The sequence below is a fragment of the Sciurus carolinensis genome, chromosome 3, assembly GCF_902686445.1.
Source record: "Sciurus carolinensis chromosome 3, mSciCar1.2, whole genome shotgun sequence".
In the NCBI taxonomy this organism is placed as follows: Eukaryota; Metazoa; Chordata; class Mammalia; order Rodentia; family Sciuridae; genus Sciurus; species Sciurus carolinensis.
Window position 1 is genome coordinate 93,446,350 of NC_062215.1, and position 20,010 is coordinate 93,466,359.

The 20,010-nt window shown below is 34.0% G+C and overlaps 1 protein-coding gene across 1 annotated transcript in view; it reads right to left on the minus strand.

Moving 5' to 3' along the window:
* The window catches only part of Lrp1b (LDL receptor related protein 1B), a 1,852,169-nt gene that overhangs the window by 1,209,613 nt on the left and 622,546 nt on the right, over nt 1–20,010 (minus strand). The window contains 1 exon segment of the mRNA XM_047543195.1: nt 18,134–18,271. Within this exon segment, the coding sequence (XP_047399151.1) occupies nt 18,134–18,271 (138 nt within the window).

The window sequence follows — 20,010 nt, forward strand, 5'->3', positions numbered from 1 at the left end:
CATTTATTAAAAAGAATAACTTTTTCTTGAACATAGAAAAGTTATTTTAGAGAAACGATTTTGTTATTCAAGGTTATTCCCAATATACTTTAGTGTGTCCTACACAGGTTAATGTACAAGTGGACCTAAAGGGTTAAATGTCTCATATTGAAAGATGTATTGCTCTCACATTTTTTTTCTTTTGCAGAGTAAGAGATAAGGAAGAAATATCCCTCAGTTGCCAGTGAACAACTTGCTCTTAAGAATCCTAGAATCAACAAAATGTCAAATCAGAAACACCCTGATTGAGAGTGTTGATTACCGATCAATAAGTTGGGCTGAATTTTGCCTCCTGGAGCTGAACAGAATCTTAGGTTAAACCTATGTAGTTGACAAAGCTCCCAAGGAAACTTCCACTTATCAATTGCTACAAGTGGCAGTATATGTTGAATGGATTGCACAAGTTTCTTTAACTTAGACTATAGAGACACAAGTTTAAATATATATACTTAAATGACCATATAAAGGGATATCTTGACCAAATTCCTAAATAAATTGGAAGATTTTAGTATAGGGCTTTTGTGACCTGGTGTAACTGTGACTACTTCATGGATTCTGCTATCATTCTGCTCACAATAGAAAACAATATTCTGGAAGGTATTTTATTTCTTATTGATCTTAGAATTTGAAACCAGACTAAAGCACTACAACAAATATATACAAACACTCAGAAACCTATATTTAGCTGGTTCCTAAAACTTTGAAGTGTTTTCTCATGTTCTTGCAAGAAGTTGACATTAAATTTCAATCCCTTCAGAGGACTTTTTTCTTTTTTTTAAAAAAAGCCAATCTATTTATTATCCAAGATAATCAATTTTCCATTATAGAAATTGCACATTAAAGTCTTTAGCTTTGTCTGATTATAATCATTCTCAATGAATCCAATGTTAATAACAAAATGGGTTTTTTCCCTTCCTGTATAGATCATTTTGTGTAAAGGATGTAAGGCAGAAGCATCCTGATGTATTTAACAAACAGAAAGAAGGCTAACATACTTGAAAGAATAAGCAATTCACTGGTTGGGCCATAGTAAATTGAGATTTAGTCAAATAAGGAGTGCCTGGATTGTATAACTGGATTGAAAGTGAGTTTAGATAAGGAAGTTTTAAATTAAGAAATGAGAGAATGTGAAATATATTTCAAGGATAGTAAATTAACTGAGAATGTATATCTTAGTTGAAAGGTTAATAACAGACAAAACTGAGGTATGTGGTAAAGAGTGAAAATAAAATTAATCTGCATGTCATTTGCTTTCCTGTTTGGGTTCAATTGTGTAGGTAGAAAAACAGAAAAGGTGGAGAGATGATTTTAACTAGAATTTTGTCTTTGCCAAGTGAATATGTGGGAATAAGAGAGTAGTTAGGAAGCTCAGAGACAAAGTAAGTGTAGTTGAAGGGTTATGGAAAATAATATTCCTACAAGATAGCTCCCCAAGAAAAACAAAGGGACAGTGTGGGTGGGGAGGGGAAAAGGGAAATTAGCCAAACATTAAACCTCTCCCAGTGCACCCTTTCCTGATAACAATGGTCCTTAAAGGAAAGGGGCAAATACTGAATGCTGGGCCCTAAACTTTGACCATCCTCCATCACAAATTATCCCTAAATGGAGGCACAGCAAATATTGAAGCTCTGGGAAACAATGGATCCCAGAGAAAAAAGCAATGGGCAAGATTTGAGTATTCATTCCTCAGAATCTGGAGTTTCAACTGTTTTACAACTAACCTCCTAAATTAAAGTTTTAACCTGTACAACCAGCCCCTGAAGGTCAGAACAGCACATACACAGCTTCCAATGATTACATCATTGTACCCTATAAAACCAAATTCCCTCTGTAACTGACGGCCATTTTCCCATCTGAAAAATGGGCCCCAACAGCACCCAAGTCTGCAAAAGAATAAAGGCTTCTCTGAATCCGTTGAGGTCTGCTTCCTGTCCTTTTGCACTTACAGAAGTGATTACATGACAGACCAGGAAACTTAAGAAAATAAGGGGACAAGTCCAGGACTTAAAGAGTGTGTAAGCCTGTGGAAAGTTGGGAGCATAAACCAATAAAATGCTTTTGTATATTTTAATGGTGAAAATGAACAAGGAGTAACCTTAAAAATTAGGTTGTAGCAGACAGAGAAGATTGTATAAAGTCGAGATGACAGAGCATTTGGGAAAGTCTGGATGTTAGAGAATAATAATTAATACAGGTAGCTGAAGTTTGGTCCAGAAGATGAGTGGCTGAAGTATTAGAACATTATTTAAAATCATGTTAAATTCAATAAGAATTAATACAGAAGTGATGTTTATAAAAATGTGCTAAAATAAGAAACAAGAGGAAATGGCTTCTGTGTCAGTAGATGATAATATTAAAGCATAGCTGTGTATAAAATGACATGATATTAGGAAAGGAGAATGGTTTACAAACAATAATGAAGGAAGAGGAGAATAATTCCAGTCTCAGGTCCAGGAGTAGGATAAATGTTTGAGAAAAAAAGAAGTTCATTTGCAAAGTCTACAGAGGAATCAGGGAAGGTCAACTTTCTTTATTAAGATTTTGAGGGATTTTGAGAGATTGGTAGGGTATACAGAGGTCTATAAATAAGACTAAACCTCCAAACTAGGGAACTCCAAAGGGCACAGGGGTAGACTGAGGAAGGAAGGCAAAATAAGGGATATTCTGCGCCTTTTGATTTTAGTTATGTGGTAATAGGCATATATGGGGGAAAGAACATAATGACTCAAGGTGACAGAGGCGAGGGGTAGAGAACAGTGAATTTCTGGTGTTTCCTCTTAACTCCTCATGACTACAGGGAGGGGGCCCAAAGAAATGCAGTTTCAATTCTTTGATTAAAGAGGTGTTTTAGTCAGCATTCTCTCTGCTGTGACCAAAAAGACCTGATGAGAACAATTACAGAAGGAAAGTTTATTTTGGTCTCACAATTTTAGAATTTTTAGTCTAAAGATAGCCAACTCCATTCCTCAGGGCCCAACCTAAGGCAGGATATCATGGCAGAAGGGTGTGCCGGTAGAAAGCAGCTCAGGACATAATGATCAGAAAGTAGAGAGAGATTCTCATCATCATGGACAAAATATAAACCCCAAAGGCATGCCTCCAAAGACCCAACTCCTCCAGTCACTCCCTACCTGCCTACAGTTACCACTTGGTTAAACCCAGTGAGCAAGTTAATGCACTGATTAGGTTAAGCCTCTTGTAACCCAATCATTTTACCTCTGAACTTTTGTTCATTGTCTCACACATGAGCTTTTGGGGACACCTAATCTAAACCATAAAAAGGGGTTAGCAGAAATAGCTTCATTTTTCCTGGACTGGGCCCAACATGAGCCAATAAATCCCTTTTCTTCATGAAGGTTTTAAAGGGCTAATGGTCAATTGCAAACAAAAGTGACCAAAAAATACAACTTGTAAAAATTTACAATGGGCTTCTTGATTATTTAGTGTCCAAAAGGGGGATAAAGACACATGATAATAATGTGATGCTAAGAAAATTATGTTTATCCTAACTATAGTATTTTCTCTAAGTGATGGACAGATTTATAATTGATGCATCACAGCCTTCCTTTTAGTAAGTCAAATTTCAGGTCTGATTATGGTTTTTCTAAGTGCAATAAAGTATTTGTACCAGCATTGTGACCACAACAGTTTACAACTACCTGCTAAGTAGCTGTCTCTACTTACAACTCCCCAAGGGCAGGAAACACCTGGATGTCCACAGAGCCCAGCACATTGGCCCATGTTGATTATATTTTTTACAAATATTTATTCAATAGGTAAATAAATGAACCAGCAAGGCAACAACATTTTGAACAATATGAAACTGGCATAAATATGAAACTCTGAGGAAAAAAAAGTCTCTGAAATATCAAAAACCCTCCTCTTCTGGAAAAAATAATAGTCTGTTTTCCATGCATGATTTAAGTCCCATTAAGACACAGTTTGCATCATCTAACCACAAAGATGAGATGAAGATGTTGGAGTAAATAAATAGTCATCATACAAAATAGTTTACATTGGTTGAATCAGCTTGGGAATTTTTTTTCTCTCAAATTCTTTGTAACCCAGGTCAGATTAATTCCCTGCATTCAAAGGACAAAAACATAATCTTTCGTTTATACTCATTTATACCCATTGGCTGTTAACTTCATGGTAACTTAAGTCTCCAGGACCAATTTTTCAGGTTTCAATTCTATTTTAATGAAGTTTGTATAAATTAATTTCTCCCTCCAAAGTCTTCTGTCAGACATAAAATGTCTTGTCTTTTATTTGCAAGACCATCCATCCATATTTCAAATTTGTAGTTTCTTATCTATTTTACCTATTGTGATTAAATTAATGACACCTAGTCTAGTCTGTATCACTAAGTTGGGCCTTCACAGAAGTACCTTTAAAATACTTCTAATTTAATTCCAACAGTACCTAAAATTGAATATTTATTTAATATTTAAACACTTCAGTTCAACTACAGCTTCATATCTGATCTTAGAGTATATAATTCTCCTGCTTTACAATAAGAATAGATGAAAATGCCTCATCCATTTCTTATATTTCTGGAAAAAACGGGCCTTAAAATACAGAAAAAGAAAGTTTAAGTATCTGTGTTGTGCCTTGTATGCTACCATATTAGCAGCAATCAATTTCCTAAAGCCAAAAATGTAATAATTTTCCCAATTGGAAAGTAGACAACATATAATTTAAAATGTTGAGTTTGAATGCTATTACTGTGTAAAACATGGTCCTACACCTCACAGAAATTTGCATCTATGATACAAATATATTTTGTAAGTTTTTGAAAGGTGTGGGACTACTTCTGAAACAATTTTCCAGTTTGGACTTTATTAGAATTGGAATAGAGTTGCATATCCAGCTATATTGAGTCAGTAATAAGGAAACGACCTTCTGTGACCTCATAAAGGGTCTGATGGTACTTTATTTAATGTTCTAGATCACTAAACCAAAAATCCTCAGGCAGTTCTTGTCTAGATTAGCACTGGTGCACAGTAGATATGTTGTGTCTTGGTTGTATGCAGTGAAATAAAAGAAAACTTCAAAGTGTTTCAACATCCTAAGTCACTCACTAAGTGTTAATTGCCTCTTCAAAAGAATGATTACATATTCCATCTGTATCTGAATAGCAAAGAATTGTTGTAATTTTGTACATTGGAAATATTTATGCTTGTTTGGGGAATTATTTTTCACAGAAACTATTATATATCCCCAAAATCATAGATGACAAATGGAAATAGTAAAAGCTTCAGAAGAAGTAAGGAAAATGTTTTTTTAGTGAAAAAAGAAAACAAAAAACAATAAACTAAGCAATCAAATAGCAAATGCTTATATGTCAACAAGAATAGTTTAGCCAGGAAATCAAAAAGTGAGAAGAGACTCTGATACTCAAAAAGGATATCTCTGTAGTTAGACTTTTTTAAAGGGGAGTAGTTTCTTCCTAACAAAGTAATTATTTTAATTTGCATGAGGAAGATAATGATATGTCAAGAGTTTAAAAATACAATTCATGTTTCCTATGTGAGCTCCCAGTTTTGCTTTGTTTTGTTTTGTTTTCTGAGTTGATGGGCTGTGAAATCCTGTGCAAGGTACAAATTAAAGTACAGTGATTCCAGGTTGGTGTGTATTGCTCACAGCCCTTTGGTAACACCTGCCTTCATCTCTGGGCTCCTGAAAGACATGAGTTGTTAATACCAGACAAGCCATTTTGTCCTGGCTAGTTTATCCACACTGATCTAACACTCAGTAGCCTATTGAACCTCATTTTTAGAGGTTCCCCACTGTTCACCTGTCCCCTCAAAAGGGAAGCACAACTCTATAGTGATACGGGTTTCCTTTCATTAACAATGAGAAAAAATATATGTGGCTAAGTGACATGCATAGGGAATTCAGTATGATTGCTAATAGTTTTATTTCAAATTGTAATTCATCTAAGTACTTAAGATTTATCATCTTCATCCTCTTTTCTTAGACATCAAGGTCTTTACTACCTATAATGGGCATCCATTGATACTATGAATGCTATCTGATGTAATGTTTTCACTATACCTTTTATTAACAAGATCTGGTCCAGTGCCTATAAAATGCCTACTTACTCTTTAGAACTTTGTAGTAAAATTGCCTTTATTAGTTGGGATCTCACATGTAGAGATTCATGTGTGAGTGTAAAAAGTGTTAGAAGTAATGTCTGGATGGAAGTTTCCAAGGAAACTAAAGAATCTTCCAAAACAGAACAAAAATAGACTTGGAAGTATAGCTCAGTGAAGAGTGCTTATTCATCAAGTGCAAGTCCCTTGGTTCCATCCCCAGTACTGTCAAAAAAGCAAAATAAAACAAAAATAAATAGTTGTTAGAAAGTTTGGGTATATTTGATCAAATATGAGTTGGCTTAAGAAAGCCAAATAGAACAAAATAAAATAGAAAATTTACCATCAGAAAGAGAGTAAGAACCATTTAACATGGCTTCACATATTTAACCAAGTTTGGCAGACTAAAGATATTAAAAATGCACAGACAATCATAAGTCACACAGTTAAAATAAATGATAAAAATTGATGACTTATCAGAGACATGAAATAATCATAAAGATTTTGAAGTTCATACTAGTCATTTTGTAGTATCTCAAGAAAAAAATCTGAATTTGAGGCATAAAAATGAGAGTATAAGGCTGAAAATACATGAGATATGCAGCAGGGAGGGATTTTAAGGGAAAAGGAAGAGAGAAGGAAACAATGGAGAAGACAAAAAAGAAAGAAAATGGGAGAAATGGAAGGGGAAAGATAGCTACAGGTGAATCTTTCTCTCATAAATAACTTTAATTGGGGTTTCCTGAGGTAGTAGGCAGCCCTCAAAGGATCTTCTGCAACTATTCTCTGCATTTCCATAGGTATTTAGGAACTCTTTGCTACAACACAGCATGGATTTTCCCTTATACATTTCAGATATACTGAATATTTTAACTTCTTTATGTAATTTTATATCTGGAGGAAATCTTAATGATATTGTCCAAACATACCATTGAACTGGTGATCAAAGGAACAGCTAATTCATGACCAGTTCTCTGTTATCCTCAGATTCTACCATGAATTTTATTAAACATACTAGGATTCAACACCCAGGTGGTGAGTGATCAACTTTCTCATTGCTTTGTTGAAATGTAGCTTAAAGCACTAGTTACAACCAAATTTATATTATCCCCTTCTTTCAAATCAAAGTATATTGAAGCACTGTTTATCCACTTAAAAAGTTGTATCTCTCAGCCCTTTACACAAATAACTATGAGCTGAAATGAGAGACATGCAGATGTTGTTCCATTAGGTTTCTGGAAAACTCCTTACAAATGGGATGACTTTCTAGGTAGGAATATTTTATTCTTTTTCTCCCTTCCTCCTGGAATGTAGATGTGATATTTAGAGCTGGAGTGGCCATTTTTTTATCACTAGTGATATTAGTCACTTTCATTGCTGTCACCAAAATACTTGACAAGAACAATTCCCAGAAGGAAAAATTCATTTTGGCTCATTCTGTCAGAGGTGCTTAGTCAATGTGACCATGGACTCTATTGCTCTAGGCCTAAGGTGAGGCAGAACATTAATGGTGGAAGGGAGTGGAAGAGAAAAGCTGCTCAGCTCTTGGTAACCAGGAAAGAGAGAGTGAGGAACCAGGAATAAAATATAATATCCAAGGGCATGTCACCAAGTGATCTGCTTTTTCTAGTTACACTCCACTTGCCTATAGTTACAACCCAGTAACCCATTCTAATTATTAATCCATCAAATGGATAATCCGCCAGTTAGGTTACAGCTCTCATAATATTATCATTTCACCTTCCAGTATTGCTGCATTGGATATCATGTATTCAATACGTAAGCCTTTTGGGGTACACTTTGTATCACAACCATAACGCTAGACTGCATTGAGGATAAAGACAAGAGACAAGTTTGGCAGAACAGAAGTAAAGAAGGAGTCAGGGACACAGATCATGTCATGGAATCATCTTACCTCTATGTAACATCTACTTCTGGACTATGTAGTTTTTACCTGCCAGGAAAACAAACCTGTGTCTATGTTACCAGTCTTTTTAAGACCTCTGTTTTTCCCAACCAAATGCAATTTCTCCAATTCCTCACTGATATGACATACTATGCAAAGCAATGCTCAAGGTTTCAAAAAAAAAAAATGAAAAAAGTATAGCACTCAGAGGCTACAGCGGTCAATTACAGTGAGCACTAGATACTTAAACTGTATCTGGGTTAGTTGGAGGGTATGACGTAAAGGTTTGGGAAACAAGGCTATGTGGAAAAATGCAAGAAAAACATGATTAAGCTATAGAACTACAGAATCTGTTGGAAGGAAAAAGGCTAAAAACAGCTAGCTTAGTGAATTTTATAATACAAAATGCTAGTATTTGCAGGAGGTACAAATTGTTAGGCATTGACTACATTTCTAAAGAAATGGTTATTAGAATTCCTCTCCCTGGAGACCTTCCAAATAGGGTAGAGATAGCAATCTGTGTAGAGAAGTTGGGTTTAATCCAGCCTGAAGGCAGATGGATGAACTGGATGACCTCTGAGAGTCCCTTCTGGTCCTATTATCCTACAGTTCTATTTCACATGGTGAGAAAGTTATTGCTGCTTCTTTATTTGTAGTTATAGTCATCAAGAAGACCTTTGCTTCCCTTCTGCATACTGCAGATATTTCTGGTAAACAAGAAATCACAAAACAAAAAGGAATAAATCACTTATAACCAAACACAGAAGTGAGTCTTTCTAACAAAGTGCACATTGTTTGTTGGAGGCCAAGGATTCCAGCGTTCAGTATAGGACACACCATCCCCTAAATAACTCCAAAGCACAGTCCTGTGCACTTTCACGCTCCATCACTCCCTCATGACTACTTTTGTGCTTGTCATCTCTGCAAGTTTATTGTGTCCTTGTGGTCAGGTCAAGCAACCCAGGTAAGAGTTAAATATAAGTGTATCCCCCCACCTCTACACACACACACATACACATACAGGACAGAAAGAAAAGATAAAATAAATTGAGGCACATTTGCATTGAAAAGCTTATCTCAAAAGGTAAGTTATACTGGATTATATGGAATTACTAGAATTTCAATCTAAACATATTTCTGTACATTCTGTTTTGTACAATTAATTTATATGAATAGGATACAAACTTGATGTACTGAAAAGGAACCAATATCATTTGACTGGGAGTAGGACATAATACTCAAAGAAAGATCATGACTAGTGGAAGTCTCACACTGGTTTTGGAAACACCAACAAGTGAAATGATAGCAAGCAAAAGGCATAAAAATAGAAATATATTTTAATCACATGAATAATCCTTTCAGCTGGGTATTCCATAGACATAAGCTAGAAAAATTCCAAGAATGCACACTCATATACATATAAATTTATATATATATTCCTAAACAATATATTTTATATTTATTTTTATATTAATAAATATTTAGAGGTTATTACATAAATCATGTAGAATAAACAGCATTTATACCTATTCATATTTCTTTCCTGACTTTCTATAGATAGCTAAACTAATGTTTAATAACTAGCTAAAAATTAGACAATTCAGGTTCTTAGTACTTCCTCTCTGAGATCATTGGAGAGTTCCCTGAGCCACTTCTTAAATGGTATAGATTTTTTCTTGGCACTCTCTAGTTTCATAACTACCCTGGATGAGAACACACCACATGTTTCAGCTAATGGAACTGAAAAGTGCTCTTTAGGGCTTGTCACTCCCTGTGTCTAACACTCAGACCTTGGCTCACAGGAACACTGACCTAATCCTGAGAAGCTCAGTGAACAGAATGATCTCACTTTAGTTGGCAACATTTGGTTTCCACGACCACAGCAGTTGTCTGGACTGGTCTTACAATTTCTGGGGCAGGGAGAGGTCAGTCATTAGATTCCATGCTTTTTCTTAATCACAAGCATAATGGGGAGATGGAATACAAATTTTAAGTTAATGCAAATAAGTCTAAGTGGTTTATTTTTTTCTCAAAAGATTAATCTTTAATGAAGAGTTGTAAATATCTAAACTCAAATATGCAAGTACATTTAGAAAGTCTGGGGAAATTTAAAATATATACATATATGTTTCTGCATCTCCATAGGAGTGAAAAATAAATAGCTGTTTGATTTGACTCTGAAGGCACTGACTATGGTGAGCTCAGTAGTCACCAGTATCATAGTTCTTACATTTTTCTGAGCATCACTCAGTATATTGAAATGTTCCATTATGATGGCTTTCTAACTTATTTAAGCTGCTAGAAAACAAAAATAGCAGAGGCTCAGTAGCTTAAACAACAAAATTTATTTCTCACAATTCTATGGGCTGGGAAGACCAAAATCCAGTGCAGGCACTTTTAATATTTGGTGACCATTCACTTCTTGGTTCATAGAACTAGGTTTTAAGTTACATCCTCACATAATAGAAGAGGTAAAAGTGTCCCCTTGGTCCTATTTTATAAGGCACTAATTCTATGAGTTGAAGGTTCTGCCTTTATGACAATAATTACCTCCCAAATGCCCTGCCTCCTCATTCTATCATCTTGGTAATTAGTTTCAACACAAATTTCAGGGTGACACACATTCAGACTATAGCAGATGGCATTAATATACATGTGATTCAGTGAAATAGGGTTTATTATATAAATGTTAGCAGTGGATTAGAGAAAAGAAAGCAGAAGTAGTTTTTCTCTGAAGTTTTGTTAAGCATTGAAAACACTGGCTTAAAGGTTTGAAAATATGTAACAATAGATCCCAGCATTATGTGTAATTATAATGCACTAATAAAAAAGTAGTTTTTAAAAAATTTTAAAAAGAAAAAGAGAAAGAACTCTTGAGAATGTCCTCTGTGGAATCTTTAAGATTTTTCTAGAATTTCAGATTTGTCTTGACGAAACTCAATTCCTCCAAATATTTATTAGTTAGTTCTCATCAGAACAGTATTATGTTGTTATTTAGATAAAATTTAAACTTTTTTCATTGAATGAAATCCTTCCAGATCCCATTATGAAAGCTGAATTCCTAAAGGGACATTTTTAAACTTCCTATTGTTAAAAGTGGAGCTTGAGTTAAAAGAGTTAAAATAAATTTCCTTCCCCTTCCACATCCCCCACCAAATGAAAGCACTAATTTTTCTCAAGGGGACAGAGCTAACAGTCAGATTGAGACATTGAATTATGCAAGCTGGTTATACAGTCGTTCAGCTTGTTGTTCACTCAGCACATTTTCTTCTGTTCAATCAATTAATAAAACTGACAGGGAATATATAGTTAGTTCAAAAATGTCTTTCAGTTGATTTTCTACAAGCCCTCTTGCTGCTTTGAGAACAGGTCAGGAAGGATGCTGAAGCATAACAATTTTTACACCTCTGTGAGTTGTATGTTAAGGCCCAGTAGTCAAAACTAGTGGACGAAAATTCAAGGTCACAGTGTTTAAACTTTGCTCTCAAACTGATATTCTCTGTGACTCCTCGGGATACCATTCAACATCAGCTACCTACTTTAATTCCTTGATTTTTTTAAAATATCAAACTTCTTGTGTCAAAAACCAAATAATGAATCATAGGAGATTTAGCCTCACATTTGAGGTTGAGTAGAGAGCTGAGTGACAGATTGTTATAATTCATATTTTTGAATAATATTGAAAGAGTCATATATTTTCCAAAGTTAAGGGACAAGAGAGCAAAACTTAGGTATTATCCAACCAGGTAGCTTTTCACTGGATTGCTAACTATGGAATTCTGGTTGCTTAAAATAGCGAATATACCTTCCAAATTACTAGCTTTTGTATGAAAAGGGATTCATTTAATATGGTCCACCATTGTGTCCACTTTGAATTTCACTTAAGTGTACTATATCCAAATGACTTATTTGAGAACAATCCCAGATACACATCGATTTGAGTGTTGATCAAAATGAAGAGACATGTGCCTGTTTAGCCCAATGCTTTATGGTTATAATAATGTACTTTTTACTTTCTGGGAATAAATTACCTAGTCTGCTACAAATGTGCAATAATTCTAGCTTTCATATGCTTAATATTTAAACACTATCATACAACACCCCTATAATACTATTGAGAATATATCCTAGTATCATTTTTCACTTTCTTGTTCTTTACAGTTTTATGCAACGCATTTTAAGTAGGTTATACTGCATGCATTCTTCTTCTAATATAATTCCTCTATGTATGTTACAACATTTTTTTGGCCTCAAACTCATCTATCTCTACTCAGGATCCTATACTTCATTTTTATCAAAGAACTCAGAACTCTCTTGAGCATACACTGCTTCTCATGCATTTGTGCCTTTGTGTATGTAGTTCCCTATTTTTTAATGTTCTTCCTTTATTCGTTTGCCTACTCAACTCTTAGAGTGAGATGCAAATCAACAATCAGCTCTCTTGGGAAATCTTCCTGTATTCCCGTAAGCAAAATTAGATCTTCCTCATTTATTCTTCCTCAGCAATTTTGACCTGCCTCCATTATAACATGTGAATTCCATGAAGGCAGAAAATAGGACTTTCCATATCCCCAATGCTCAGAATATTGTCTGGAATATTGACAATGCTCAATAAAAACTTATTGAAACTAATGAAGTAAATGAATATAGGGAAAACTTTATTGTGCTTCTATTGGCACATTTTAAAAATTCATTTTGGCCACATACCCATTATTATTTCCTACATTATTTATTTCCCATCATATCAGGAAGGGAAGAGTGAGGAAAAGATACAAATAATGATTCCCAAGACTCATGAATATTCATATAAACCAGCAATTTCAAAAGTGGTAGACAATCAACATTTCTCTTCTGTGAGAGAGAGATGATTATGGGTAGGAAACCCAAGTTTTCTGTTTTTGTGATTTTGCACAAGCCTTCCTGGGGTGCCAAGGGTCAAATCTGGTGCCTCAGGGCTCTCAGGCAAGTGCTCTGCCACTGAGCTGAACCCCAGCTCTACACAAACTTTCTAAGAGTCTAGTGCATTTGGAAAATAGTCACCAGAGGATATTTTCACACCAAAGAATAAGCTCCATACTAAAGCAATTGGTAATTCTGCTGTTATAGATATTAGGTGAACCCACATAATTAACATTCTATTGGGGTAGAAGTGACTTGTTTTTCCCTTGCATCAAAACTAACTGAAAATAGAGTGCAATTCAACATGCATCCATGATGCACCAGGATTCTAATGACAGAAATGACTGAATCAAAAATATTGAAAGGAAAAAAACAAAAATATAAACATGAAAATAGTTCAGTTTGAAAATAGTTTCAAGAGAGAGAGAGAGAATCTAAAATTATGTTTTAATGAAGAAACCCTCCTCTCTTTTTAAAAGACTTCTGTTTCACATTATTTTAAGCTATCCATAGGTTTATACATAATTTTTTAATATTTACTTTTTTTGGTTTTCATAGCTTTTCTTATAAAACAAATTTGGGGCCTGAGAACAAGAATTTAGTATAATATTAGCATTAATTAAAGTATAAATCTTCCACAGAAGGTTTCCCTTCCAATCAACAAAAAACTATTTTAGATTACTCTTTTGAATGTTCATCTGCAATATATGGTCAAATTATCATTTTTTCCCAGAGGAGTACACTTTGCCAGTTATCTGTTTCCTTAAGTCCGCACTTACAGTCAGTTAAAAAATTAATTCTAAAGCTCATCAGTAGGATTAGTTTAGCAATTATTATACCTGATAAATCACTGTTAAGAAGTTATATATCTGTACAAGAGTATTTCTCATTTTATAGTATTAATAGAACTAAGACCTAGACACACATATATATATATAATATATATACACATACACAACATCCATATGTATTTATAAGAGTCTTTAATAAGTACAAAAGCATCATTTCATGTAGGTTGTAGGTATCATTTGTCATTGTAAATAATATCACCCTCATTTGATCATGACATAGTGCTTGCATGTATCGAATTACACTATGTCCCATAAAAATACAAATATTATGTTAACATTTTTTTAAAAGAATGAAACATTTGTCAATAATTTATTCTTCCTAGGAATTATTTTGCTTCTGAGAAGCATTAAACTTGACCTTGAAATCAATCGGTGTTAAGAATCCAACCTTTACCTAACAATTATTTAAATCTTTTTGAGAGGACATGCTTACACGTAGGATAGATTTGAGACTAACTGATCATCTTAGCACAAATCAACACAAATAAAATAAAACAGAAATAAAAGGAGACATGTAGTCCAGTGGAATAGAACAGAAGACCAAGAAATAAACTCATGCCATCTAGAACAAACTGATTTGCACAAGGGTGTCAAAAACACACTTTGAAGAAAACAGAGCCACTTCAAAGAATAGTGTTAGGAATACTATTCTACATTTGCATGTAGAAGATTGAAACTAGATCCCTATCTTCTACCCTGAACAAAAATCAACTCAAAATAAATCAAACACATTAATGTAAAACCTGAAAGTCTGAAAATTCTGAAATATCTAAGATATTGGAACAGGCACTGACTTCTTGAAAAGGCCTCTAAACCTCAGGAAATAAATGGAAGAATTAATACATGGTACTACATCACATTAAAAAGCTTCTGCACAGCATAGGAAACAACACCAGAGTTTTGAAAAAGCACACAAAATGGACAAAAATCTTTGCTAGCAGTTAATCTGACAGAGAATAATAGCCAGAATTACAAAGAACTCAAAATTTAACAACAAAAGAATGAGTAATCTAATCAACAAATGGGCACATGAGCTAAACAGACAATTCCCAAAAGATAATGTTCAAAATGGCAGACAAACATGAAAAAAACACTCATGTTTAGCCATCCCGGAAGTGCTAATCAAAAGTACCTTGAGGTTCCATCTCACCCCAGTCAGAATAGTTATTATCAACAAACAAACAAACAGAAGAAAACAAATTTAGGCAAGGATGTGCAGGGGGATGGGTGGGGAGCTTTACATGCTATTTGTAGGAATGTAAATTAGTGTAGCCTCTATGAAAAACAGTAAGGAGCTCCTCAAAAACTGATTACCATCTGATCCAGCAATCCCACTGCTGTTTATATACCCTCAGGAAATGAGGTCAGCATACAAAAGAAGACACCTGCATACCGAGGTTTATTGCAGCACTATTCAAAACAGCCAAGCTACGGAATCATCTTGGTGCTCATCAACAGATGAATGGATAAAGAAAATATAGCATGCACACACACACACTCACACATACACACAATGGAGTATTATCACCCACAAAGAAGAATTCAATCATGTCCTTTGAAGCAAAAAAAGATTCCCTGAAAATCACAGAGTGACTGCTAGGGATATGGAAAGGGATCAGAAAGAAGGAGAGAACTGAGGATAAGAGGTCTATACCTACATATATAGAAATATCACAGTGAAAACCAGTCATTTGTACACTAATATACATTACCAGCTCTAGTAAAAATAAAATAAAGTAGGATTTATTCTTTGGCTGCAAGAGCTTTACTAATCCAAAGTGGTCTGAGCACACAAACCCAGGTCTTCCTGGCTAACTCCCCTTCTTTTGTTTTGGTCTCTAGGCTTATTAATATTTCAAGTAAAACACCCTGGTGAAGCTCCTCTTCAGTGCTTAAACTTCACAGAGCTTCAAATACTCTTTCTACAGGATTGCTCTCAATGTACCTTTTCTCCATGGTTTTATTTAAATACATCACCACTTTGCACTGCAAATATAATCTAATTATGGTTCTAAGTAAAAAGAGGCTCTTCTTCCTTTATGTCCTCTTAAATATTAACTTAATGAATTATATTATGAAGGTCAAATTTTAAAATAACATTTTGATACATCTTGGTAGATCTAGTCTCTATTATTGATTTTGCTCACTTCTTCCAGCACTCTTTGAATGATGGAGAGGATTTCTGTAGAAATATCCTGTCTTGAGAGACCTTGTATTTTATAGAATATTTCTTTAATCATGCAATTTAGATAGGGTGATAATATTACTACTTTGAATTATTGTGTAGGAAGAGATGAAAGTTTTGAAAATACAATGTAGAGGTTTTACAAGTTCTTATTGTAAAAGTTTTACAAGCACATATTTATATATTGCTATACTCATATAAAAATTCCATTTTTCTTTCTTCAAATGGAACCAAATTATGGAGATTAAAATATCAATGTTATAGAAAATCATTAATAATAGATATCTTTTCATTATTTTCACTAGAAAGAAATTGATTTTTCTAGGAAACATTCAGAAAACAATTCAGTTGATACAGAATCACTCCCAAGACCAGAATATAACCTCTGTTATATAAATATAACAGTGTTTTATTTTTGTCCAAATACTTTGGTTTTATTTGAGTCTCCTACTTTACTATAAGTATGTACCCTCATCTATGAGATCACAAACTAAATTTTATCAGAAAACTCAGATATATTTTCATATTATTCATAGCACTGAAATATGTCTAAGATATTCAAATTTGTATAATAACATCTGAGAAAGTATTTGGCGATGTGAAAACTTCATTGTTTTAAAAGCTTAGTCACACATATCTATCTGAAAAACATTCAATGAATGTAATAAGCAGCTTGAATTATATCTAAAGGGATAGAATTAGATTCCAGAAATTATAATTAATTTCTGAAAAGAAAATTAAACTCTTAAAATCCTCTTAATTTGTAATTCTGTATTTTATTTTTGTTAAATTCTTCTTAAATATATAGTTATTAAAAAGAAAGCATGTCACAAATTCTTTAAATTAAACAAAATCTTGTTCTTATTACACATGTATTCATAACTGAAACTAAGAACTCTTTCCATGATCCTTTCAGAGTTCAAGGTTAAGAAGGGAATGGAAAAGGAAGGAACCTGATGAAGACCTTGAGCTTCCCAATGGAATCTGGGAAGCTATCCCCAGAACCAGTGTTTGTCATCACTTTGGAAAGAAGGGAAAGATCCAATTTCTGTGGTATTTCAACATCCCCACCTCTTCAAATAATCTGAGATCTGCTGTTCTTTTCCCAGTATAACACTCTGTCTCTGAACTCGAATCCAGTTTACTTTAGTTCAGAGCTGAGAAACTACTTGCGTGCTCTGGCAGGTGCCATCTGTTTTGTTAATTGTACAAAGTTTTAAAAAGTAGTTGCTGATTTTGAACACTTTAAACACATATAGAAATAAAGATCCTCCTGGAAAACTGCAACTTTTGGTGCCTATGACCTTTCCCCATATACTAGTAACAAGATTGTGAACATGTCCAGAGATCAGACATGGATCCCCAGATTCCTACAACCTCCTCTATTCTTAATCCCTAAATGAGGGACAGGTTCCTACTGACACCTTAATTTCGTTAACCTTTGTGTTCCATTCAGTCTGAGAAACTACAATAGAGACTTCTGGTTTAGTTTCTTTGCTGGTCCCATCTTGCAGCCTGATTCACTTGACTGATCCCTTAATTCTGTTTTATTTCTGGGTCCTTACCTTGATCCTTGATGGTCTTTCCATGCTCACATTTCTTGGTCTCATGTTCCATTCTCCCTGCTCCATCCCAACTTTATTGGAATGTACCAGTTACAAGTATTTGTTTAAACTTTCTTAGATTTTAATTATTTCTCGCTCATCAATACACAGGTAAATCTTACCATTGCAGAATTTAGATGTTGATTTTTTAAAAGACAGAAAATTAAGAGTAAATTATCATGGATACATCTACTAAAATATTTTGTAGCTGAAATGTACCTTTGAATACTCTTTGTTTAAGCAAAGGTTCAGAGAAACAAATTTGTAACACTGTACTGTCAGTCTACTGTGACAAAGACTTCTTTATAAGAGGTACATAATTGTTTAAGGGCCCAACTTCAAAGTCCAAATGTGTGTTTGTTTTTTGCTATGTTTTTCACACAATAATTACATCTTTGAAATGCATATTGAGTGACTGGCAATGAAATTTATGCTTTCTCAATAACAGATGTGATTATGGTTGAAAGAAAAGGCAGGTTACAGGTTCTCTTTGAACTTTCATTACTATGCAGAATTTAATATTTCAGTTGCATTGTTCCAACAAGCAGACTCACCCCGGCAGTGTATTCCTTCATCATACCCATCTGAGCAGTCCAGGACACCATTGCATAGTTGGGATAAATGAACACATTCGTTGGCACCACGGCAAGCAATGTGATTCAAGGGGCACTTGATTTCTACCTCCTCGGGACCTAAAAGAAATGCAAAAAAGAATTACTAGTACTAGTTTACAAAACTTCAGAAAATACTAACAAAGTGCTGCTCTGTTCTCAGAAACATCTAAATTAGCCTGGGTGATTAAAAACCTAATTTTCAAAAGTTGCATAGGAAATGAGATACCATATATTTTTTCATAACACATTAAAATATAAATATGCTTTTAAGGCATTGAAAAAGCATGAATTTAAAATCTGAGTGTTGGTTTGCTCTCTTATCCCTAAATTGAGTAAAGTACCTAAATTCCTTCGATCTCTATTTCCTCAACTAGAAAATATAGATAATGGCAATTTCTTAGCAGGACTCTCAGAATTCCGGTGACATGAATAAAAAGACTTTATAGGTCAAACATCCCTAAAACAAAAATCTAAAATATAAATGCTCCAAAATCTGAAATATTGGCAGTAATTAGCAAAGTCTATGCAAATATTCCAAAATCCAAAATGTTCCTAAATCTGAAAGCATTCTGAGAAGAATATTCAACACATAGTAGAAATTAGAAGAAGTTGTACCAAAATAAATTTACTTTATATGTAATCTAATCTTTAGAAAATGAAGAAAGTCTACTTATAAACCTCTTGATATATAATTTTTTGTTTCAAAAAAACTTTTTCTGCATCAATATAATGCACTAGAATTTGCTAGAGAACTGACAATGAACAGGGCACACTCATTAAGTCTACCTGCTGGTGGTATCTATTTTGTACACTCACTCTTTAATTACAGATAAGCTTTTTAAAAAAGAGTTCTGTTTTAAAGTTCATGAAATCTAGGTCTTTACCAGACATCTAAATTGTATGTTGTCTTTTTGAATTTGCAATTTTGAATTTTCAACTTCTAGTCCTATGCTCAATGGAAACTCCCCCAGTTCCCAATGTGATTCTCAGTCTTACCAGCTGTTCCAAACCCAGAGTAGTAATACCAACCTGGTCATGATAATGTTATCAATGTTATATTGATTATTGTAAATACCCAATTCAATGATAAAACACACTTGGGTTTTAATCATGTTCTACAATACAAAGGGACATTAATTTATTTGATTAGGTAATAATTAGTATTCTCATCTCTAAAATGGAACTATCTACTGAGCCAGTTTTTTAGGTGCTCTGTTGTAAATGACCAGAGTCATTGATTATAAAGCATTGAGTACTGTGAGATGCAGACTCAGTGTAGGAATTCTATATGTTATTCATGTTAAATAAATGCAGTATACCAGAATGGCTAATAGACCTAGAGTCAGATTCCTGGATCCAAATCCTGGCAACCCTATTTAGAAGTGGCTTAGACAAGTTGTCTACCATGTTTTTACTTCACAGACTTGTGATTAAAGTTATATCAGGAGGGGAAGGGGCATGGGAAAGAAAGGATAGTAGAGTGAAACACACATTATTACCTCATGTATATATTGCATGACTGATGTGATCCTACAACATATACAGAGAAATGAGAAATTATGCTCTGTTTATGTATGATTTATCAAACTGCATAAATGCATTCTGCTGTCATGTATAACTAATTAGAACAAATAAAAAAATTTTTAAACTCTTAAAATATTGCCTGACAAGCACTAAATAAGTGTTTGCTATTTTCACAGCTTCAAAGAACATTCTAGGAAGGAAAATTGAGTTTTGGTAAATACTTAAGATGTTCTATTCTGCTGCAAGACTCTAAAGGATTAAACAGCTCAAAAACTGTATGTTTTGCTTTCACA